Raw genomic sequence first — 24,497 nt, forward strand, 5'->3', positions numbered from 1 at the left:
CTAACGCTCTACCACTTGAACCATAGCACCACTTCTGGCCTTTTCTGTGTATGTGGTACTGAGGAAATGAACCCAGGGATTCATGCATGGTAGGCAAGCCCTCTACCACTGAGCCACCTTCCCAGCCCTACAAATAGTTTTATGGGGACAAAGCCAACCCTGAATTCAGAAATCACTTGCAGCCCTATTTCCATAGGCTCAGAGCCTGACTGTTAGTGAACAGAGGACACTAGCTACTCAAAAACTATGGGGGGAAAGGGCATTTATTAACCAACATTAGGAGGAGCTGAGCCCAGGCTCCCCACCCTTACATGCCTGTTCCACCCACCTGAGTGATGAGTGTGGGCATTCCTGAAGAAGTGTAGCCATTCTTACAATAAATACATTCATGGTGGGGTGGAGGTGGTAGAGGTTTGGACAAAGGGCAGTAAAAACCCGTGGGATTCCACGTTCTCAGCTACAAAAATAACAGTCAATCCTCACCCAAGGGAAATGGGGGAGCTCAGTCAGGATTGATTGTCCCATAGGAGCCTAGAGACTTGGGGAGCCCCTGGACGCTGACAATGCCCCGGTGAGGTAGGACAGGGGTGGGAGCCAAACATCCAAACTCCCAGCCTCTGCCCTTTGCATAGTTCCAAGAATGGGCTTCATTTGCCAGGTGAAATGTCAGATCTTGCCTCCCCTTGCTCTGGTCTAGGGGAAGAAATACTTGATTCCCAAGAGGGAGGCTGGCTCATTTGGCGCAGTTGGTCACCATCCTAAGGAGAGTCTGTGAGGATAGCTAGATGGGAGAAGACTCTCCCTCTGAAATATTTATGGACCAAACCTGACAACACAGGTCTGAGGCAACTAGGGGAAGTTCAGAAGAGGCATGTGGGTGGGAATGTAAGCATGGGTGTGATATGGGTGTGTGCCATATATGCACAAGGAAGGGACATGGCTGGAGCTCTGCTGCCACTCTTCATGTGACCAAGGGGAGTGGGAAGGCTGGCTCACAAGGGCTACACAGGAAGGAAGAAGCAGTGAATGTGGCGGTCTTACCTCCCAGGCTGGCCTGTTCCTAAGGTGGTCTTGCCAAAGATGTTATCATAAGGGCGTAAGACTGGGGGAGAGTACTAAATAGGGAATGGGCAATTTGGGGGTTATTCCAAATCCAGAAAGGATGAAACAAGAATATGCCAGACAGGGGAAGAAGCTGCAGCCCAACTGATAAACATTCTTCCATGTGCACATGGGATGTACACAGGGCTCAGGTGGCTGGCAGAGGTCTTGTCTGGATTCAGGACTATGCAGGACACAGGGCTACGTAGAGGATGGTGACAATGAGGCCACCTGGACCTGCAGAGCTCTACCTGGGAGGAAGACGAAGGTTGGGCAGAAAATGGGACAAGAGGATGGACTCCTCTCCTCCCAAGCATTAAGTTCAGGGAATGGAATCTGGGTCTGGATTGCAAAGCACCTGGTCCTGAGGGAGCACCTACCTCTGAGGAGCACCGGTGGGCCTGGCTGCTCACATGTGGATCTTGGAGACTGAGGCGGGTGCTTTGGCTGGCCATAACTTGGCGGCCTGGAGAGCCATCAAAAAGTTGGGAGGGCAGGGAATGGGGGGGTATGTGGAGGAGGGTTGGCTGTGTTGGGGAGGCAGCGGTCCAACCCAGGCAGACAGGCTGGCTTGGGAGAGCATTTGTTAGGGAGGCTGGGCTCAAACAGAGCTTTCATCCAGCTGCTCTACGAGCTGTGTGTGCTTCCTCTTCTCCAGGATGCGGCTCAGTTCCTCTGCGAAGGAGCAGGGTCCTGCGGGAACTCCATTGTTGCTCTGCCTCAGGAGCACATAGCTGTTGCCATTCATCCTTCGAAGCCGGCTGGGAAGTGCCACAAGCCCATTTGTCAGCTCTGCTGGCGGAGGTGGGGGTGGCGGAGGAGGTGGGGCTGGGGCACCTTCCCCAGGGATGATCTGGAGGCAACTACTTTCCAGGCCCCCAGGCCCCTCCCCATCGTCACCATCATCTTCCTCCCCAGGACACTGGCCTGAGACTGTTTGCAGCTGCACAGCTGAGCCACCTGTCCGGCCAGCCCGACCCAGTGAGTATTTTCGTCGACGTCCTTGTCTGCCTCCCTTCAGACAAGCCACGTAGAGAAGGGAGGAAGCTAGGATGAGGCAGAGGCCACCAAGTGCAGCAATGGCTAGCACATAGAGCAGCCTCATATCAGGTGCCAGCTGTGCCCCATGTGTGGCAGGGGCCTGAGGAGCTGGAGCAGGAGTGGCTGGCCGGACTATGAGGTTGTAGGAAGCCAGCAGGGTACGGAGGCCATTCTCTTCAGCATAGCAGCCATATTTGCCACTGTGTTCAGGCTGTGTGTCTGTCACCAGCAGCCCATCCACGCCTATTCGGTAGCCATCCTGCCCATCGCTCAGGCCCTTGCTCCCATTGAGTAGCCACAAAGCCTGTGCCAGGTTGGATGGCTGGTCACAGGGCAAGAGGACATCATCACCTCGGAGCACTGAGCGGGTCTTCAGTGGTGGTGGTGGCGGCCCTGGGGAGGGTAGCAGACAGGTCAGTCCCTACCTACCCAGGGGTAATGGTAAGCCAGACTGTTCCAAGTCCCAGCACCAAGCACAGAGACTGCTATCAGTGATAGCTTATCAAGCTTTCTTAAGAAAGATTGGCCTTTTCCAAGGAATGGGTAGTGGCTAGGACTCTTGATCCATTCCTGTCCCATCCTCTCCTCTCTGTCTCATCTGCTAAGGACTCCTAATCACTTCTTTCTCTTCTGAGCACCAGACTTGAATATTTCGGATGCACTGGACTTCACATGAGGTCTCAGGCACCTGACTAAGACTGAAATACTCCTTGCAACTATACCAGGTTCTTTCTTTGGGTTGTTACTACTGTAAATGCCACTACCATTCTGCTGCTTAAGTCCTGGAACCTAGGAATCTCTCAACCACTCACCTTTGTATCCAGTCCCCATCAGAATCTATCTCAGATCTATTCACTTCCCTCCTTCCAAAGCTAAGAGTCCTCTGAGGACCTGATTAAGTCCATTCTCTATAATCCTTTAAAAACACAAATCTGATCATGACATTCCCTGACTGAAATTCTTCAGAGGTTTCTATTGCTTTTCAGATAAAAACCAAAATTTGGGGCTGGGAATGTGGCATGGTGGTACACTTGCTTGCCTAGCATGCACGAAGCCCTGGGTTCAATTCTTTGATATCATATACACAGAAAAAGCTGGAAGTGGTGCTGTGACTCAAGTTGTAGAGCACTAGCTTTGCGAAAGCTCAAAGACAGTGTGCAGGTCTTGAGTTCAAGCCCCAGGACTGGAGAGGTGGGGGAAGACTAGAATTTCAGCATGGTCCCTGCCCACCTCTTCTTCCACGTCTGATGCTCCAACACATATTGCCCCTGCTTTCTGGTTCCTATTCCTGCGGAGTGTCTGCTTGGTCCACTTGTGGGAGCCAGCACAGCACAGTGAGCAAAAGCACAAACTGGAATCAGACTGCTTAGGGTCAGGATTGAATTCTGACCCTGCTGCTTAGGAGCTAACTGGAAGCAGTTTCCTCCTACTTCCTGGCCTCAGGAAGATTATCCCTCATGGTCATAATAATAATAAGGGTACCCCAGCCATAAAGTACCTTGAGACTAAATGTGTGCTGTCTAAATCAGTACTTGGCATATAGTAAGTAATCAGTACATGTTAGTTATGACAATTTAACTTTTGTTCTTCCTTCAGATATCAGCTCAGCCATGTGATCTTCTTTGGGGAATTATCCATTATCCTCTGTGAATATTGTTATAATTATAGTTATTAGTAATTATAACATTATTATTGTTACTATTATTACTATTTTGTCAGTTGTGGGACTTGAACTCTAGGCCTAGGCATTGTCCTTGAGCTCTACAGCTCAAGGCTACAACTCTACCCCTTGAGCCACAGCACCACTTCCAGTTTTCTGGTGGTTAATGGGAGATAAGAATCTCATGGACTTTAGTGCCTGGGTCAGCTTTGAGCCATGATCCTCAGATCTCAGCCTCCTGAATAGCTAGGATTACAGGTGTGAGCCACCACACCTGGCTCTATAGCTAATTATTCTTGTGATCATTTAAATATTTACCCTTCCTGCCCCCTCCCCACTACCACTTAGCTCTAAGCTCCAGGAGTGACAGGATATTTGGCCTCTTTTTTTTGTGGGTTATGGGGCTTGAACTCTGGGCCTAGGTGCTGTGCCTGAGCTCTTCAGCTCAAGGCTACCACCCTATCCCTGGGCCTGGGTGATGTCTCTGAGCTACTGCCCTATTCCTTGAGACCCAGCTCCACTTCCCCTTTTCTAGAGATTAATTAGAGATAGGAGTCTTATGTTCTTTAGTGCCTGGGCTGGCTTTGAACTGAGGTCCTCAGATCTTAGCCTCCCAAGTAGCTAGGTGTATAGGTGTGCACCACTGCACCCAGCTGCCTCTTTTTCTTTTTAGGTGTCTACGGTACTGGAGATGAAGCCCAAGGCCTTGAACATGTTAAGGTGGCTACCTTAGCGACACCCCCCTGTCTAACATTTTGAACCTGTTTCCACATTTACAATTTGGGCAATATCTGTCTGGCTCTTACCTTATGTCGGGTTCAGTCTGGGCCATCCTTGCCTAAGCATATAGGTGCAATTGCCATATTGAAACATGCCCTTGTAAATGATGGTACATGGCAGAGGACAGGCGCTGCAGCCAGATGCACACACTGTTTCCAAGTGCCACTTACCTGTATCCCTACTGACCTCACATCCTCGATTTCCTCTCTCTATGTCTTGTATCAGTGCTGTCCTGGGGACAGAAGATCAGAGTTCATGAGCTTCCCCGGGGAAAGAGTCCAGAGAAGTTAATCCCCTATGGCTGATAGTCCTTCCTCCTCCACATATACCACATCTGACCCTTCCCCACTCCCAACCGCTACCCTGGGACCTGTTGGTTATGGTGGTGGCCACCATGCAGGCATGGGTGTTGGGGTCCCAACCACAGTAGGGGTCTCGGGCCAGGATGCAGTCATAGCAGGAATGGTAGCGGAAACAGCTGGATAGGGGTAGCTGGATGACGCCACTGGAAGCCCCAACGTAGAGGCTGTGCTAGGAGCCAGAAGTGACAGTTGGTCAACAGTATCCCTATTCTAAAACAATAGACAACACTGCACACAGCCTCTTCCCAGCCTCCCCGCTCCCCCTGTTTAGCAAGACCAAAAAGAGGGTCAGAAGTCATGGCTACCTGCACGGGAGAGATGATTAGATTTTCCACAGGCTGGGGCTCCCTGAAAATTTGTGTCTCTTCAATAATGTGCAGCCCAGAGCCCAGGACTATGGCCTTGTGGATCCAGCCATCAGCTGGCAGAAGAAAGGACAGAGAGTGTCAGACCCTAGCAATGAGGTCTGCTCTCAGCACCCATAATAGGCCTTATGGGAATTAGTCAAGGAATCACAATGTTAGGGATAAGGATTCTGCTAGTAGCACTCCCTCAGGACGCTGGGAACCATGCGCTGGTGGCTCATGTCTGTAATCCCAGCTACTCAGGAGACTGAGATCTGAGGATATTAATGCCAACCTGGGTAGGAAAGTCTGTGAGACTCTTTATCTCCAACTAACCACCAGAAAACTGGAAGTGGTGCTGCGGCTTAAAGGGGTAGAGCACTAGCCTTGAGCACAAGAACTCAGGGACAAAAAGGAAAAAACAACAACAACAAAACATTGAAAACTCCAGGCTAGTCATGGCAGAAGTTGCTGGGTTCAGAGGCAATAAGGACGCGGGATGTGGGTCAGAAGCACCTGTGCCCAGAAAGAGCAGGTCATAGGCAGGTCCCGCAGGTGTGGTGACAGGCGTGCCCGTGAGATGCGTGTAGCGCACATTGCGCTTGAGCAGCAGGGGTCGTCCTCGTGTAGGCACCACAGGCCGAGCCATCAGCGGGTGCAACTTCACAAAGTCCAGGATGTGGGATGGCAGGTCTTGGGATGAGTTGTAGCCTCGACTGCGCAATGAATCTGTGATGCACTGGGGTAGGGAATGGGGTGGTGAACCTCCACAAGATTGGGCCCTCCTGCCCCTCCTAGGGGCACTCCACTTAGCATGGGCCCCAGGCAGGAGTACTCACTGAGCCAGGCCGGGGCTCAGGCACCACACCCTCATAGCGGCCCCAGCGACGGGCACCGTCCTGATACTCCATGTAGGGACCTGCGAAGACAGCCTGTACCTCAGTGAGGTCATAGCGGCAGATGGCGGAGGCCTCCAGGGTCTTCCTAGGAATGGAACATAGAGGAGAGACTGAGTCACACTGAGTGCGATCTGCCTCAGCCGGCAGCCACTGTTTCCTTGGTCCACCTCTCCTGAAGGCCAGTAGGGGCTGTTCATGGGTCATCGGGCCACAGAGCAAGTAGCCCTAGGGCAGTCTGAGGTACCCAATTATTTTTACTTTACAACAGTTCTGCTCCAGCTCTGCTCATTCTCATTGACTTCCTTTTGTGCCTATGTCATTCCCAGGCTTTGCCTCCTACCGCCCCTTTACTTACCACTGAGTGGTCAGAGTGAAAGCTGCATAGAAGTGTGTGTGGGCCGAGGGGCCAGTGTCCATGCTGCAGACCCCTCGTAGCGTCTCATACTGGGGAATGTGGCAGATGAGGCGGGCCTTGAGGAAGGATGTCCACTTCTTCTGCAGGATCTTCTTCCCTCCCAGATCTCCCTGGGGCGGTAGGGACACAGAATCAGGGCTCAGGGACCAGGTGAGAGATCCAGCCCTGATTCCATCCCCAACCTTAGCCCAGTCCACCTTGCACACACGTGCCACTCGGGCCACGCGGTGGTTACTGCGGCTCTGAGTGAAGCTGCTGGAGCCTTCCTCGCGTTCCATGAAGAAGTAGTAAATCTTGTCATCATCACCTACTGCGCTGGCCTTGCTCTCCCGCACCAGCACAGAGAACACAAACTCAGCATCTGTGGGTGAAGCAGTTCCGGTGGCTTTGGAGACAGACTGGGGACCTCTCTGCCCATCCACCCCACACCTCCCTTGAAAACACATGGGAGTGGAATGGATAGGCTCACCTGGGGATTTGGGGGTGGGACAGTCAACTGCCTAAGAGAGTAAAAATTAAGAAACAGACCCCCTACCCCCCATTCATCTTGTGCTTCATCCTCCTAACCATTGAGCCAGTGCATGGGCGCCTCCTCGGTCCTCAGAGAATATGGGTGGCGGCTCCGGCGGATGTCAGGAATGCTCCGGAATTCATACCGTGTGGCAGTGTAGAGGCCTCCATCTGAGTCGAGGACATGGAAGAAGGCACATGACCAAGTGGCCAGTCCTGCGTGTGTGTGTGTGTGTGTGTGTGTGTGTGTGTGTGTGTGTGTGTGTGTGATGTGTATGTGTGGTACTGGGGATCAAACTCAGGGCCTCAAGCTTGCAAGGCAGGCAGCCTGCCAGATGAGCCACACTTCAAGCCCGTAGAAATGGCCAGTCTTAGCAATAAGATCCACATCCTAAACACAACATCCTTGTGGATGATGGGCTGGGATGGGAGAAGGGTGGGCTCACCAATGATGAGACCTGTGAAGCCACGGGCTGGGTCATAAGGGCACTTTTCCTTCCCTTCTTCAAAGCTGGTTGGCAAGGTGAAAGCCTCAGCATTCTGGGGAACAAGCGTCTCAGTCAGAGATACTAAGCACAGTCAGGGGCTGCAGCCCCAAGTTATCACGGGGGTCAGGGGTCTACTCACAATGGCTGCACAGAGGGGCTGGAAGGCATGAGTCCCACACGCATAGAGGTGGGTGGCATTGAGCCGCTGGAGAAATCGCACATGATTGAAGCACTCGGTCTATGGAAAAGGTGGGCGAATCATATGAGTCCCTAGAACAAGGCCCTGGCTAGAAGCCTCCACTAATCTAGCTTTGGAGTTTGGCTCCTGTCCCCAAGATGCTCAGTTCTTTCTAAGAATGCCCAGGACCAAAACATAAATATCCCTGGCAATATTGTCCCTCAGATGACCTGTCATCATTCTGCTAAGTTTTCCTATGTCTCTAGTAGTCACCTCCACCCCCAGTTCTGTGAGGTTTCTACCCTTCCAGGATGCTTCTTGCCCATGGAGTTTTTTCTTGGCAGTGCTTCCCAATCCAGGAGCTCCCACAAATCTAGTCTCAGGCTCCAGCCTTCTCTCCATCTGCTGTCCCAGACACACAACACTCAGCTTGTCAGAAAACAAGCTCCCGCCTCCTCCCTAACCTGCATCTTCCTCTAAACCTGTTCATCCAGTCTTTCCTACCTCATTCACTGCATCCATCCTGCTCTCAGTTCAGACCAGGAGTCAGCTCTGCTGCTTCCCACTCCCTCAGTCCCACACCAGGTCCCTCTCCAAGATTTACTCATTTCTTAAATGGCTCTTGAACTTGATCTGCTTCACCACCACCCAAATTACCAGCACTACCTCCTCTTCGGATATCTCTTCTGCACACTTTCTCTTTTTGGTGATAGTGCTGGAGTGTGAACTCAGGCTTGTCTAGCAAGCACTTGAGCTGTGCTATTTATTCAGTGAACGAGGAATATTGTGCATGGTATAAAATTCAAAATGTACAAAAGGACGTGTTGTAAACATGTCCATTTCTCCCTGTCACCCAGGTGGCCTGCAAAAAGACTACTACTGGCCCTGTGTAGAGTTTCTTTCCAGAGACATTTCCTTCCACCCATCAGCACTCTTGCTCCCCTCCAGTCCACTTTCCAAAGCACATTTCACAGATACAGACCAGATCACATCACTGCAGTGACTTGCCCCACTTGCAGTGACATAGAGCCCCACATGCCCCTTTTCTCTCTATTCTAGCCTCACTGGTCTTCTTGGCTGCCCATGTCCTAACCCGCTGCATTCTTCCCTTCTCTGCTTTGTTAATGATTTCTCTCATTACCTAGGATTTAACTTCTGGTCTAACTCACAGCCCCACCTCTGCAGCCCTTACTCTCTATCCATCTTTCTTAGCCTGCTCAGGCCTCCTTCCGCTGGCCCACAGAATACAACTAACTTTCCATTGCTTGTTTGTTTGTTTTGCCTTCAGATTCAGACTATTTTAATCCATCTGGTGCCTGGGACCAAATAAATATTCTATATTTCTTAGGGAAACATCTTTCCATAAGATGGTTACGTTTTACAAAGGAGGCATGGGAGGAATTCTATACTCAAGTATGTTTGGAAGTCACAGAAAAACATCTCATTACTGGGGGACTTCTTAGCGAATGCCAACAGAGTTGGCCAGTAAGCCCCTCTTTGAAAACTAGCATTTCGGACCAGGAGTTCAGCCTAGTGTAGAGTGCTTGTCTAGCATGCACGAAGACCTGGGTTCGATTCCTGGATACCACATACATAGAAAAAAGCTGGAAGTGGTGCTGAGGCTCAAGTGGTAGAGCTCTAGCCTTGGGAAAATCCAAGGACAGTGCTCAGGCTCTGAGCTCAAGCCCAGGACTGGCAAAAAAAAAAAAAAAAAAGAAAAAGAAAAAGAAAAAGAAGAAAAAAGAAAACTAGCATTCCTCAGGATATAGTTCAGGAAGTGATGCAGAAGCCTCGCTACCCAAAGTGTGGTCCAAGAACCAGTATCATCAGCTTCACCTGGGAGCTTGTTAGAACTGCAGAATCTTAGTCTCCTCCTACTAAGTCAGCATCTGAATTTATAATATGCATAGTAATTTATATCTACACTAACTTGAGAGCCTCTAAGATATCAAATAGCAAGAATGCCGACTGCCACAGAATCAAATCCAAACCCTGTGATTGGCATTTACGGTCCTCCACAACCTGGGTTCTACCTGTCCCACTCATGTTGCTTCTATCCACACTTTATAGTAAGAGACAGCTTTTGATGGACACTGCTGGAGTGCCTTTTTAGTTTTTGGTTGGTCATGGGGCTTGAACTCGGGAACTGGGTGCTGTCCCTTACTTTCTTTTTGCTCAAGGTTAGCGTTCTACTACTTGGAGCCACAGCACTGCTTCCAGTTTTCTGGTGGTTAGTTAGAGATAAAATTCTCACAGACTTTCTTGCCTGGGCTGGCTCTGAATCTCAATCCTCAGATCTCAGTCTTCGGAGTAGTTAGGATTATAGGCATAAGCTACCAAGGGCCCAGCCTGAAATGCCTCTTTAAAGGCAGCTTTCCACTACCACCTCAGACCCCTGAATCCAGGCTAATGACCCTTGAGTGTGGATTTTTAAAAATCTTTCAAACAAGTCTGTTATACAGCCAGACAGAAAACACCTAAAGACAACCTAGATTTTCCTTTGTGTGTAGGAGTGGCAGTGGGTGGGGGTGGGGGAAGAGTATGCTGGGGCCTGAACCCAGGTCTTTGAACATGTTATGCAAGAGCTCTACCACTGAGCTACATCCCAGCCCTTTTTTATTTTGAGACAGAGTCTCCATATGTAGCCCTCAAACTCATGATCTGGCCTTAAACTCACGATCCTCCTGCCCCTGCCTCTGAGGGCTGGATTACAGGCATGTGCCGCCATGTCTAGCACACACGCTGTGCTTCTGTGGCACACTGAGTACTTGAGCTAATCTTCAACCAATGTCGCGTTTTTCTCATCTGTAAAATAGGGACTAATAACACCTCACAGGGTTATTTTGGAACTTGGTAAGTAACAGCTAACTCTGCACTTACTCCAGGTTACTTATTGTTCTCACAATTATACTCTGGAAGCCCAAAGGGGATTAAGATACTGTGACTGGACAAACTAATTGGCCACAAGATGATTGGATTAGATGGGCAATACCCCAGGGCTTGCCACTCCATGTCACAGTCACAGTGTTTAGTGAGGGAGGTGCACTTGACTGCTATGTCTGGAGCACCTCAATTGTGTCCCTACCAACCCTAGCACTTCCAATTGAAGGGGCTGGAGGAAGTGGTTGGAGATAGAGAAGACCACATACCTGGTTGTTTTTCCCTTTTTGATGGCATTTTCTCTGCATCTCTGGGGAGGCCTCCCAGTGGATCTGGAAGAAGTAAAGGGAATGAATAAGCTGATTCATTGGCTCCCCAAACCAATTACCCATAGAGCCAGGCAACTGGGCTCCAGGGTGCTGGGGGGAACTGGGGTAGAGTAAATTTCAGGAGAAACACTGGATGCGGGGAGGCTTGAGCTGGGAAAGGTAATGCTGTCCAGGAGGTAATGGAAGGCTGGCAGGTCCCCAGGGAGCTGATTGAGGCTGGAGGGCCTGTAGAGGGCCCAGGTTCCAGGGGCTGACCTCTTTGTGAGCCCCATCTCCAATGTCATGGGCATTGAGAGAGAACAGGGCGCCTCGAGCTCCCACCAGCAGCCTTGCTGAGGCTTCCTCCAGAAGCAGTGTTGAGTAGTTCTGGGCTCGGCCCTTGAAGTGCCGCATCCCAGAGAGTTCTGGGAAGAGTAGGAGCAGTAAGCCCAGTGTTAGAGCGGCTTCCTGCACCCAAGTCCTGGGTGCCATGGCCCTTCAAAGTGGAGGGTCTCACCTTCGTAGGAGATGGTCATCCGTGGGGTAGCATCTAGCTCTCGGGATGGTCTCCGCAGGGAAGGTCCAGGGACCGCCGCTGCTGTGAGGAAGCTGAAGAGGAGGGGCCAGAGCCTCCCCCACATCTTCCTGGGAAGGTCCAGACCAACAAGACCCCCAGGGCAAGCAGGGACAGTGACAGATGGAGGATGGGAAGAACAGTCACGGGGGTCAAAGTCCAGGAAGGTCACGTGGAAGGTCAGGGGATCATGAGACCATGGGGGTCAAGGAGTCATGGGGCCAGGGAGGATCCTGGAATGGGGGAGACATGGAGCCACAGGCTTGTGTGGCCATGGAATCACAGCTAAGAAGTCAGAGGGAGGGGGGGGATTACATGCCTTTCTGTAGCAAACGCTAGCTCCATGGTGAGCAGGAGTTGTGGAGTCATGAGAGGGTTATGCGTTACTAGCAGGGTCACCTTGCCTCTGACAGCAGAGCTAGTCTTGGTTCTCTGAGGTCTGTTTTCTGAAGGAAAGTAAGACAAACAAACACAATATGGAAAAATCTCTTTGATCTGTGTTCGAGTGGAAGAGGGATGAAATTAGCATGCACAGGCTCTCCAGCTCCAGGCTGGCTCCCAATGATGGATTCACAGACATTCTGTCTTTCTCTGCTCTAATACAGGAGGCTGGGGGTAGAACTTGCTCTCCTTACAAGACCCTAGACTCCTCCCCAACTCAAAGCCAAGGTAATGGCCAGGTCAGCATTCTGCTAGGCTTCCATCTCAGAGTTTTCAATGCTGGGATGCCTGCTCTTCCAACAATGGGATAGCTGCTGCTCCTCCGGCCTGCGGGGGTGCGGGGGTGCGGGGGTGCTCGAAGGCCTGAGCAGAGTTGCTTAATGGGCCTTTGTTAATTTTGTCCTGTTTTCCTTTTTTTTTTTTTTTTCTTTTCCTTGGCCTGAGAGCTCCCTCTGGAATTTCTCTTTAATTAGACATTTCTCAGCATTCTTCTCCAAGGAGGCACACATCTCTGCCTTGCCCATGCCAGTCCCAGACTGTACTGTGCCCTGTGGCTAGGCATCCCTACACGTCCCTACCTGCTAGCAGGCAGGCACAAGCACACAAGGGGGGGAAGGAGAGGTGTAGGCATCAGGGTCTGCTAGCTGCACAGTGTAAAATCTGTGCAGGAGGCTGGGGTGTGCAAGGCCAGACACTTGAGACTTAGGCAGTATGGAGAAGGTGGACGATGGGACCTCTAAGGTCTTCCCCTGACATATCTTGGGAACTATTTCCAACTAGTTGGGGGTGGGGTGGAGGAGGGTATCAAGCCTCTTCAGTCCCTGCAGCAAGCCTCTCAAGGGACTCCTGAAGGCTTCCTGGGCCGGGCTGGGCTGGGTGTGGAGGAGGCCTGACCCACCCCATGTCATCAGACACCCACAGGCAGGGTCAGAGCGTGTCACTGGCCTCACCTTTCCTCTCCAGGTCAAATATTAACTATCTGGCCTTGAAGAGAGGAGAGGGAACAGGAGCTGGCAGGAGGGATAACAGCAATCTGAAGGGTTTATTCAAGAAGCAAAGGTCAGCAATGACATGGCAGGGGAGCAGGCATGAGTGAGAGAGAGAAGGGGCTCTGGAGCACAGAACTTGTTCTTGGTTTGGACACCAGGGCAACAGGGGACTGCCCATGCCCAACCCCTCACAGTGAAGGCACACCTGTTTACCTTTGGGGCCTCCTGTTTGCTCAGTACAGATAGGGGGAGCCATATGACTAGGAGGGATCCGTCTCTAGGATTGGGCAAAAGCAACACACCCCAGATTAGAGAGCCATTCACAATGCAGTGCATGGCACACTTACACAGATTTCTTCTGAATCACATAGGTTCCAGAAAAAAGGAATGTACACACACACACACACACACACACACACACAGGTAGGCACACACACTTCCGGGAGGACCGTGAACTCATATTGACAGGAGTCATTTGCACACTCATATGCACAGGGCAGTCTGCTCACACATGTGTTTACAGATATGGCCATGACTTGTAGTCATAGATACTCACATAAAGGTTGTACTCGCACATCTAGTGGCTCAGCAGTTCACAAAGCCTTAGTGGTGGGCAAGCTGGATTATATACATAGGTTTACACAGACTGTATTCATATTCAACAGGAAGGTCCTGCATACACACACACACACACACACACGTGTGTACACACATGCGCACACAAACCATTAATCAACTAGGCATGATAATGTTCATATAAGAGTCATGAACATATATTCACAGTCACACAACTACAACCATGTAGAAACGAGCTCACATGAATTCTGGGGTCAAGATTCTTGCTGCAGCCTCGGGTGGCTGCCAGTGGCCAATGGGGTGAGATGCAGAGCAGAACCCCACCTCCTTTCCTGAAAGTCCTATTCTAAGGCCAGATTCCATATGTGTGTGAGTGGGTGTGAGTGGGGGAGGCTTCTGGCCTGAATGAACGCATAGGACAAAGCCATTTTACAAGGGAGGAAGCAGGTAAAGATCCGGGACAGGAGGAGACTCAGCTTTCCTCATAAAAGGCAAGAAAAGGGGATTTGTAACTTAGTCCTCCTACAGCACGGAGGCTCTGCTGTTTGGGCTGGAGTGCTCCGGCCCCCAGCTTAACCTGTTGGGAGGGAGAGGCTTCCTGGAAGGTGCAAAGCATCCACCCAGTCCTCCCCCAGTGGCTAAGAGGGTTCAAGGTCTCCAGTTCATGCCCCACACTTCCCTCCAAGTTCTTCAGTCTGGGTTCTCTCCAAGGCCTGTTTCCTGAACTCTGATCAGCTCTTCCCTGCTAGGTCCTAGGGTGGGCCAGAGGCGGGCCTCCTAACGGGATCAATGGAAGCTCAGCCAGCGGGTCCTCGACCTTCATCCTCGATGCCCACCTGCTTAGTGGAGGCGGTCCCTCCCTGGGCTCAGGATGGAGGTCTCTCCTGGCTCAGGGAGTCCCTCCCTTGCCGCCCACTCTCCACCATCCTGGAAAGTCCACGATTCTCTCCTTTTATATCTACCCTCAGTCTCAACGGCTGCAGCCGAGGACAAGCTCTCCTTCCATCCAGCTGGACGCCAGGAGACATGACCCAGATCTAGGGGAACACTCTTCGCCACGAGGGTCCCCGCCCCGCTCCAGCCCCGGGCTGGCACCCTCGGTGGGGAGGGCGGTCAGTGCCCTGCGCGACCCTAGGCCTGGCGCACGTCCTCCTAGAGCCTTCATGCGGGACCGGGGGTCTTGGCCGTGAGAAAGGCCTGGCCCAGCTTGGAGGGTGGAATGGACACGAGAAAGATTTTGCCGGTGATACGGCCCCCAGCCCCGCCACCGCCCGCACTCCCCGCCTCCCTCACCTTTGCGCTGGGATCCGGGGCCATAGAGACGGCGAAGAGCGGCTCAGCCACCCCACAGCACCAGCTGCGGGAGGAAGGGGCCGCGGTCAGAGGCGGGCGGGGGTGGAGGCGGAGCCGGGGGTGGGGCGGGGGCCTGGAGGCGGGCTGTCAGGGCGGGGTGCGGAGAAGGGCGCGACTCCTTTTTGCGCGCCCGCCCCCCACCCTAGCACAATAGAGGCGGTTTGCGGATGGGGCGCAGCCCTTCGGCATCTGGGGTCCCCTTCTCCCCGGCGCCGCGGCCCGGCCCCGCCCCCTGGTGCGCTCTCCACAGGCTGGATGCCTGCGCGCCCCTCCCACTCACCTATGGCGAGGCGGGGGGCGTAGCGGGGCGGGGTGGGGGGGCGACGTACAAATCTGTCCAGTGGTGGTGACGTTCCCAGAGGGCCATCTGGCTCTTTCTATAACCTGCATCTCACTTCTTTCGCCACCCTCTCTGGCCTCAGTCGAGGGTGTGGAGGATGAGGATGTGGTTCTACAATAGGTTAAGACCACAAGGGTCTCCATTCCCAGCTCAAAGGCCTCCGCTGCTTGGATGTTCAGCTTAATTAAGGTCTGAGTGGGCGAGATGGAGGTTTGATCTGCATGCATACAAAAACGCGTTGTTGTTGTTGGTCCTGGGGCTTGAACTCGGGGCCTGGACACTGTCCCTGAGCTCTTTTGCTCAAGGCTAGTGCTCTGCCCCTTTGAGCCACAGCTCCACTTCTTGTTTTTGAGTCATGCATCGGAGATGAATGTCTCATGGAGACTTACCTGCCAGGGCTGGCTTCGAATCACTGTTCTCAGATCTCAGCCTCCTGAATAGCTTAGGATTACAGACACAAGCTACCAGCATCCAGCTAAAATATACTATTCTCTTTTTTGTTCACTAAATCATAGTTCAAATCCAGGTTCATCTCAAGGCACTGGATCACTCAGGCACCAGCCTTACTCCAAAATTTTGAGTGTGCATTGCCAGGCAATCGAATTCTCACCCTCTCCTTCCCAGGTTCAATCATCTTACTCAGCAGCAGTCTGGTCTTCGAATCAACCCTTTGGGAATCAACACCCTCCTTTCCCCAGCCCCTTTAACTAGGATGGTCCCCCTGGCACACTCCCTCTCTCTTTCCTAAAGGATTATTAAATGGAAGCCAGGCCTGCAAGGTGTAATCCTAGCTTTCTAGAGGCTGAGATCAGTAGGATCACTAGGTCAGCCCTGGGGGAAAATAAACTGTGAGTCTCTCATCTCAAATAATAAAGAACTAGGAAGAAAGGCCTTATCACAGCTATGTGGAAGCATAAACAAAAAGATGGGACAAAATAAATAGCAGAGCAAAAGTGGTGGAAAGCTTGGCTCAAATAGAGTACCTGCCCCTATCAAGCCCAAGGTCCAGGGTTCAAACCCTATAACTACACACACACACACACACACACACACACCCCTAAATAACTGCCTTACTGTCTAAATGAACCCTGAACTCAGGCTGCTATGACCCAGTCTGCTCACCCTTCCCCAAATCTATGATATTGATGTGGGCTCAAGATAACTAAATTAAGTTTCACAGGAACGGACTCAGGAAATTCCTACCTAGTAGTTGAGGCAGATTCTAATGGCATTCTCCCAGGGACCCTGGGAAAGATTTTCATCCCTTCTTTTGGATTCCCCCAAACACCATTTGGCACTTAATCCCATGTAAATTCATAGTTTGGGCTGCTGTGTGTGACTACAGACTGCCAGACAGCAGGGCCCACATCACACTTCCACCCTCCTGTCAAACACATCTCCCAGCACTCAGCCAACAGGATATATGTGTGGGATGGGATGGAGGAGGTGACTGGGAAAGATGCTTATTAAAAAGTATACACACTTTTGAGTGCCCAGCTTCATTTCTTTTATTGTACTCACGTCTCATTTTGAGAGTCTAGTAGCTCCATTTTGTTGATGAAAAATTAGGCTAAGAAGTACCTTGCCTTGGAATTCATTCTTGTGTTTAAAGAGAACAGTGAAGATTGGGAAAGTCTAAGATGGTGAAAGCAGGTCAAGCTACAGGGGAAATATCACTAACAAAGGAAGAAATGTTCAAATTAGCACAGAGACTTTGTTTTAGAGAAGTATAAAGACGAGAAGGGGCAAGCAAGAGGTTGAGGTATTTTGTTTTGGTTGTGGGGGTTGAATTTAGGGCTTGGGTGCTGTCTCTGAGCTCTTTTGCTAAAGGCTAGTGATCTACTACTTGAGCTACACTACTGGTTTTCTGGTGGTTAATGGAGATGGTCTCATAGAATTTCCTGCCCTGCTGGCTTTGAACTGTGATCCTCAGATCTCAGCCTCTTGAGTTGCTAGGATTACAAGGATGAACTGGCTAAGAGGTGTTCTTTTTTTTCTTCCAGTCTTGGGATTTGAACTCAGGTAGGTATCATCCTTGAGCTTTCTCAAGCCGGTGCTCTACCACTTGAGTCACAGCACCAGTCCTGACTTTTTCTGTGATACGAAGGAATCAAATCCAGGGGTTTCATGCATGCTGGGCAAACCCCAATCTAACACTAGGCCACACTGCTGGCCAGAGGTTGTGTTTTGATTTTTTTTTTTTCCTACTGGGAAGCAGAAAGAAAAATTTATGTAATTTCTTTTCACGAAGAAGAACCTGAGAAGATGGACTGAATGTAGAGTTCAGTTAAAAACTTTACCTATATTTAAGATGTGCACAATGTTGACTTCACATACCTGAAGTGGTGGCAAGTAGTCCAGTGTGGCGGGTTCTGCATCTCGTTTAATATCACTTATTAATGTCAAGCCTTCCTCCTCTGAGGTGCTCTGATAGCAGACTCAAAACTCTCCTATTTTTTCAAATGAGTAAAAAGGGTGATTTCAATGCTAAGTGGCAGTGTGGCACTTGCTAAAACTGTTACTGGGAAGTTCCTTCAGTACACTGGGCAATACATGTTTAGTCCACAATCCATCTCTCTCTCTCCCACTTCCTCTAACATCTCTTAACCTAACCAATGCAAAGTCAGAAGTAAAAGCAACTAAGGGAACAAATCAGCCTGCTATAATATGAACAAGGGAACTTACCAACATTGAAAGACTCAAAACCAAAAATTGTTCTCTAATCTATTGTATGTTCTGGAACACAGGGCACGTCATTGGCTGAACAGGCTATTAGTCTTGAAGGCGCTGCCTTGACTTCTTCACAGGGAAGCTGGTAAGAGGATTTCATTTGGAATCCTAAGTACCTTAACAAATTGAGTTTTGTGGATGGTTCTGGGCTTTGTTCTCAGCTACTCACACACCAAAAGGGGTTTGGCTCCAGGTTCTGCAGTTACTCATTGTAGTAGAGTTCCTATGTGAGGCGACAGCCATGAACTGAAACTTGAGCAGGGGTTCCCTGAGGTAAGAGAACCCTGGTCTAGTCAGAATGTCCTGCTCCTGTTCACTGTGGTGCACGTCTGTTCTTCCACCCCTGATCTGCCTAGCTCTTCCCCTTAGGTGGTATGATCTTTATTTTGGCTACATACGTAGCTGTAGCTGAAGTCTTCTTCCTTAGGGACTGTCACCAGTGTAACAATACTATAGCTTCACTGTTGCTCTGTGCCTCAAGAAGCCTGTTTTGCTTGTTAAGTTTTCCTTCCAGTCAGGCCTCTTGGAATCAGACCCAGAGCTGGGTCTTCTGGTTTGCCCTCTCTTGATTCCAGCCTAGGGAATGGTTAGCAAGGAAAAGGGAATGTCAGGACATGTCCAGAATGCTGGAAAAACCACCACCCATCATCTGCCTTAGCGTGCTTGGTGTTAATTTTATTTTTTTCTAACCAGTGCAAATAGGGTTAGAGAAGTCTCTGAGGCTCCCAAAGAAGTATATTCTTTTTTTTTTTTTTTTTTTTGTGGGTTATGGGACTTGAACTCAGCCTGGGCACAGTCCCTGAGCAATTCAGCTCAAGGCCACAGCCCTATTCCTGGGCCTGGGCGTTGTCCCTGAGTTCTTCAGCTCAAGCTACTGCCCTGCCCTTGAGCCATGCTCCACTTTGTTTTCTAGAGATTTATTGGAGATAAGAGTCTCCAGTTCTTTAGTGCCCTTTTGTGCCCTGGCTGGCTTTGAACCTTGATCCTCAGATCTCAGCCTCCTGAGTAGCTAGGTTACAGGCATGAGCTACTGTGCCCAACTTTTTTTTTTAGCTTTTTGACTTGATGTCAGGCACATCTTCAGTGTTTTAAGATCAATTTGTCATCAAGCCTCAAGCTAAATGTTAGCGCCTCAAGTTAGAGCTAAGAAATGATCAACTATCATTTACTGAGTTCCTGATATATGCCTGGTGCTGTTGAACACGTTTCATGCACAGCTCATTTATTCCTCACAATCCCTAAAGTGGGCATCATATTATCATTATGAAACTAAGATTGAGTTTATACAATTTACCAAAGATCAAAAGGCTGGTGTGGTGAATCTGTGAACTAAAGGTTAGGCCTAAAGGCAAGAAGGCTATTTCCTTAACTACAAAAGGCTGTGTAGCCGGTTCCTCATTAAGTATTACCGCAATGTCTGCTTTTACAGAAGGGTCACTCTGCCTTACCCTCAGCCCTCCAACTCATCAGAGAAAAAATGATCATGGCTAATCTAACCCAGCCTGTCTGAAGGAAGAAAAAAAAAAAAAAAGAAGAAGTCCTCAGAGGGTTCTGGAACTTAAGTTTCTGGCAACAGTGTCAAAGCCTTCTGGGGAAGTTTGTTCTATATGTTAACCTTTGCCTCTCTACAGCTGATATATGCAGAGCCCTAAGTGTCTGGTGGGATGAAGGCATCTGGATCCAGCCCTCTTTGTCCAAAAGCCTATTTCAATGTGAATACTGTCAGATCAGATTCTCAGGAGTCATTTTGTGTTATTCATTGCCAAATCTTTACTGAATTCTAAAAGTAGTGTTTGACATGTAGGTAACTCAGTACTTATTCAATGACTATGGCAAAAGAAATACGAATGAGATAACTGAATTTCTGACTGTAAAGTATAAAAATTAACTGATTTTTGGGCTGGGAGTTTGGCCTTGTGGTTGAAGTGCCTGCCTAGCACGCATGAAGACCCAGGTTCGATTCCTTGGTACCACATATATAGAAAAGCCGGAAGTGGTGCTGAGGCTCAAGTGGTAGAGCTCTAGTCTTGAGAAAGTCCAAGGACAGTGCTCGGCCCTGAGCTCAAGCCCAGAACTGGCAAAAAAAAAAAAAAAAAAAAAAAACTAACTGATTTTATAAGCGAATTGCATATAGTTGTACTTTTATGTTTTCCAAAGACAGGAGATAAAAATTAAACATTTAAAGAAACCAAAACCATAATGGGTAGGGTGGCTCACGCCCGTAATCCTAGCTACTCCAGAGGCTGAGAAGCCAACCCAGGCACTACAAAGTCCATGAGACTCTTTTTTTTTTTTTTTTTTTGCCAGTCCTGGGCTTGAGCTCAGGGCCTGAACAGTCCTTGGGCTTTCCTCAAGGCTAGTGTTCTACCCTGAGCCACTGCACCACTTCTGGCTTTTTCGATGTATGTGGTACCGAGGAATCTTCGTGCTTGCTAGGCAGGCCCTCTACCACTAGGCCAAACTCCCGGTCCCTCCAGGAGACTCTTCACTAATTAAACCAGACAACCGGAAGTGGCGCTGTGGCTTAAGGAGTCGGGTGGTAGTTTTGAGCTGAAGAGCTCAGGGACAGCGCCCAGGGCCCAGAGTTAAAGACCTATTACGAACAAAACAAAACAAAACCAGCCAGGTGCTGGGGGCTTATACCTATAATCCTGCTCAGGAGGCTGAGGTCTGAGGACTGCAGTTTGAAGCCAGCTAAGCAGAAGCATCCCTCTGAGACTCTTATCTCTAACCACTCAAAAACTTGAAGTGGAGTTGTGGCTCAAAGTGGTAGAGCACTAGCTTTGAGCAAAAGAGCTCAGGGACAGTGCCTAGGCTCAGAGTTCACGCCCCAAAACCAACCAAAAAGAAAGGATCCTAGGGGTTGGGAGTTTTGCCTAGTGGTTAGAGTGCTTGCCTAGCATGCACGGAGACCCGGGTTCGATTCCTCAGTACCACATACTTGGAAAAGCCGGAAGTGGTGGTGTGGCTCAAGTGATAGAGCACTAGCCCTGAGGAAAAAAAGCCCAAGGACAGTGTTCAGGCCCTAAGTTTAGTTCCCAGGACTGGCAAAAAACAAAACAAAACAAAAATGGATTCTAAAGGATGGCTAAGAAAGAAACAGCATTTAAATACTTAACTGAACCTATTCCCCAACAAAGGTTACCAAACACATTTAAACCGAGAAAAAGCAGTTTTAATAACACACACATACATTCAGAGGACCTTAAACAAGATGTAGTATAAAATTTTAAAAGAAAAAAAACTAAAAGGAAATCCGCATTTACTGCCAAGAGCTGGTGGATTAACTGGTGGACAGGACTGCCTGGGGAAAAGAACACACAGACAATAAGGTATACCTACAATGCTGATGAGTAGGAAACCATCAGTAAGACAATGCTATCGACTCTGGTGCTTTTCTGTTCCTACCCTTGCTTTCTTAGAGACAAACCAGCAGAGCCATCTCAATTCTCCAACTCAGTTGCTTGTAGGTTCACTTCTTAAAATGTTTACTTATCTATATTTAAAAGTTACTCTTGGTTTAAGGACTCCACACATTATTTACTGGCCAGCCCCTACCCACTAGATCTGTTTTGATAAAAAGCACAAAGGCTCCAACAGAGCTTGGATGATAACACATCATTACCTATCTTTTACTGGGGAGATTTTTGTGAAGTCAAAAGCAAGCTACGACTTGCAGTTCAAAAATAAAAGCCAACCTTCCAAAAGGTGGTAAGAGGCACCACTGCCATCAGGAGAAAGACAGAAAATGTACAAACGTTACCTTACTGCTACATAGATGCATTTTGTGAACGGTGAGCCTCTTCACTTAACATGATATAGCAGAGTTATATTTTCAGTAAGAAAAGCAGATTAGAAAAGGCAGTTACACACAAAAGCATAAACACAGGTACCTTAATTTTCTGCTTGCAATAAGGGTATGTGTTTGACATACACATCCAGAAAATTAGACAAGGTGATTTTTGGCACAGACACTGCCAAACACACCACCACTCAGTGCAAGCTTTGTTTGCCAAGTCCCAAAAGTGGCCTGACATTCTCTGTGCAATGAACGTTTTCTCCCTGGCTTGTACCATCCACTCAATGGGCCAAAACACGAGGGAGACAAAGCATGGGGGCTTAAGAGGGAGAAGGGAAATTCTTGATTTGGGAGGAAAAGCACGGGCTTCTTGTGCTGAAAGAGAATCACATGATTTCTGTGAGAATCCAAATGGAAATACTCACTGGAGCATGACCTGGAGACCGAAGACCTCTACCAGTGTCATCAACAGTGGCATAAATGGACACCTGGCCATGTATTTTAAAGGGACAGATGAAGTATTTTTCTCTAGTGGAGAAAGAATTAAAAATGTTTTTTCCCTTGACTGCTAAATAAAAATGTATCAAAGTGGTTTTAAATTTGATGGATAGCTATCTGTTGAAACCGCAATATAAAAGGGTCACTTAAAAAAAAAAAACAAACAAAAACCTGAATAACCCACTTGTTCCCATCAATGTACACGATTAGAAAATATTTACACACTGTAATTACAAGCAATATAAGCCGTATTTTATACTTTGAGATTTTATACACTTTACACAATGCAAAATGAGAAAAATATGAACACTTATAAAATTACACACAAATAATGTATCTACAAAGTATTAAATTACAAAGTGAAAGCCCCCATTGCTGGGCAGATAGATGCCAGAGTTCAAGCTTTCTGTCAAATATAACTCTTTGTATCTATCTCTTTAACCATAAGTGGCATTTTGTAATACCCTTGAGAGGTAGTATCAAGATAATATTCTTACCAGTAAACTCAACACAGAATAAAACTTTTGTTGGTCTGACTCCTAGTCATTCATCTTGGGTTCTTGCAAACTAGATTTATCTATTCTTACTTATAAAATCTCTAACTGCCCAATACTTGACATGGGCTCAAAAGTAAATGGTAAATTTAAGATAAAATGGTTTGTACTCCTAAGCCTCTATTTAGAGGTAGAAAGTTTTCAAAAGTGATTTTCTTCCCTTTCAAACCAAAAACATCCATTTCCCTTCATCATCCCCCTTGATAGCTGGAGACACTCAATGCTCTTCAAAGAGCAAATCACCCAATCTAGTATTTTAAGCTCTTTCAGGAAACAAACTCTGAAAGGGACACTTGGTCAACAAAAGAATTTTTCCATTGGTTAGTAAGAGTCCATTACTACCACGAAAGCTTGTAAAGGCCCCTGGGATCAGACTAATATGTGCACTTCTACTAACCCTCCACCATATATACCAGAGGATGGCTTTCCAGTGTTTAACAGAATTTAGAGCAGCTGTGGTTTTCAAGTGCAACAACTTCAAAATACAAGTGTACACACACACACACACACACACACACACACACACACACACACACATCCACCCGTACACAAGTGTCCCAAAGGATAAACACTATCTAGATCTCTGCTGAAATTATATACTCATGGAAAAAAATGTTTTGGGAAAAATTTCTAGAACTTTAAGCTTTTACAATAGACACTTCTGTTATATAGTTACCAAGGGGAAGAATTCTAAGATTTAGCCAAGATTCTATGACTTAACTAGTATTTAAGAAAATATATGCATTTTAAACAAACTCCAAACAAACGACTTATGAATGTTTTGGCATTTTAAAAAGAGAGCCAATACTTTACAGCTTAACTTCTTCCTTTTAGGAGAATTTGACAATATACCAAACTTCTGTTTTTTTAACTGTTTAAATATTTTCTAAAAAAACCTAATTTATAACCTTGAATAGTGAGGGGAAATACAGGAGTTATAGAAGAGACTATGATTTTAATTAATGAACTCTGTTCTAAGCTTTCCCTTTGTCTCCTAAAATAACCAAGAGTAAAAACTAAACAGGAACTTTGTCTTGTTTCTATGTTCAACACAAGTTGATACAAACTCTTCTTCCTTAGTTCCTGTGATTATCCAATGCCACAAATACTACCTAAAAAAGATTACTGGTTTATAATTTAACAAGATGAGTTAATGAGGGTAAGTTAAATACGTATCTACTAGCTGCTTCTATCCCACTTCTCCTTTTATATGACTTGGCTTTTTTATATTTCATATCTACTTCAGAAATGGCCATTTCTTCATTACCAGCTTTATACTAGATATTCAAGTGGAACATTTGTTGTGCATTTTTGTATCAATCCATTGGATTCCATACTAATTGTTTCTATTTCTCTTGGAAAGGCTTTCAATGAATTTCTCTTGGTTCATATTTTTGTTGCTCTTAAGTCTTGTTAAGAATCTGGTACCCAGAAGTCATGAAGCTGCCCCTAGAAAAATGAAAAAGAGTATAATGTAAATCTAGGGTATTTTTTTTTTTTTGCAACCACTCACAAAAAGATGCATTTAAGGAAATTATTAATATATAATGCTGATTAATGTAGTTGCAATACTAAATCATTTTGTTTTTATGTCAAACTGGCATAGATAGCCAGCTTAAAAAGTCTACTGAGGCTAGAAATTAAAACAATAAAAAAATTTAAAAAAAATCAAAGACT

General features: G+C 47.9%; 2 protein-coding genes across 4 annotated transcripts in view; both read right to left on the bottom strand.

Moving 5' to 3' along the window:
- Positions 1-245: 245 nt before the first annotated feature.
- Positions 246-14,916, bottom strand: Sema4g (semaphorin 4G). 3 transcript variants are annotated; one of them, XR_016537807.1, is made up of 17 exons: positions 14,840-14,916; positions 13,184-13,247; positions 11,484-11,986; positions 11,243-11,391; positions 10,928-10,990; positions 7,740-7,838; positions 7,559-7,652; positions 7,170-7,283; positions 6,800-6,963; positions 6,543-6,712; positions 6,128-6,272; positions 5,805-6,027; positions 5,250-5,365; positions 4,953-5,113; positions 4,753-4,814; positions 1,478-2,535; positions 246-1,348 (listed from the first exon to the last, which is right to left on the bottom strand). XR_016537807.1 is itself a non-coding variant. In XM_090346062.1 (16 exons), the coding sequence occupies exons 3-16, from the start codon at positions 11,605-11,607 to the stop codon at positions 1,703-1,705; spliced, it is 2,517 nt and encodes an 838-aa protein (XP_090202188.1). In that variant the 5' UTR covers positions 11,608-11,986; positions 13,184-13,247; positions 14,840-14,916; the 3' UTR covers positions 246-1,702. The 3 variants fall into 3 exon arrangements, 2 of the variants coding, with proteins under 2 accessions (XP_090202188.1, XP_090202189.1); XM_090346062.1 differs by having other exon boundaries at positions 246-2,535; XM_090346063.1 differs by lacking the exon at positions 13,184-13,247 and having other exon boundaries at positions 246-2,535; positions 11,484-11,611; positions 11,940-11,986; positions 14,840-14,863.
- A 6,209-nt stretch (positions 14,917-21,125) lies between these two features.
- Slf2 (SMC5/6 complex localization factor 2) overlaps positions 21,126-24,497 on the bottom strand; it is a 47,835-nt gene continuing 44,463 nt past the window's right edge. Inside the window, exon 20 of the mRNA XM_090346066.1 lies at positions 21,126-24,269. Within this exon, the coding sequence (XP_090202192.1) occupies positions 24,234-24,269 (36 nt within the window). The 3' untranslated portion in view covers positions 21,126-24,233. The remainder of the gene's footprint in view (positions 24,270-24,497) is intronic.

Source organism: Megascapheus bottae, chromosome 15 (assembly GCF_031878675.1).
Source record: "Megascapheus bottae isolate mThoBot1 chromosome 15, mThoBot2.hap1, whole genome shotgun sequence".
Classification (NCBI taxonomy): domain Eukaryota; kingdom Metazoa; phylum Chordata; class Mammalia; order Rodentia; family Geomyidae; genus Megascapheus; species Megascapheus bottae.

Excerpts from the sequence above, each read along its gene's own strand:
- Sema4g (XM_090346063.1), bottom strand. The coding sequence starts at position 14,863 with ATGGCCCCGGATCCCAGCGCAAAG. Across the intron at positions 6,964-7,169 it reads GCCCATGCACTGGCTCAATG|ATGCTGAGTTTGTGTTCTCT; the intron begins GTTAGGAGGATG and ends CTTCACCCACAG. Across the intron at positions 6,273-6,542 it reads TTCACTCTGACCACTCAGTG|GAAGACCCTGGAGGCCTCCG; the intron begins GTAAGTAAAGGG and ends TTCCATTCCTAG.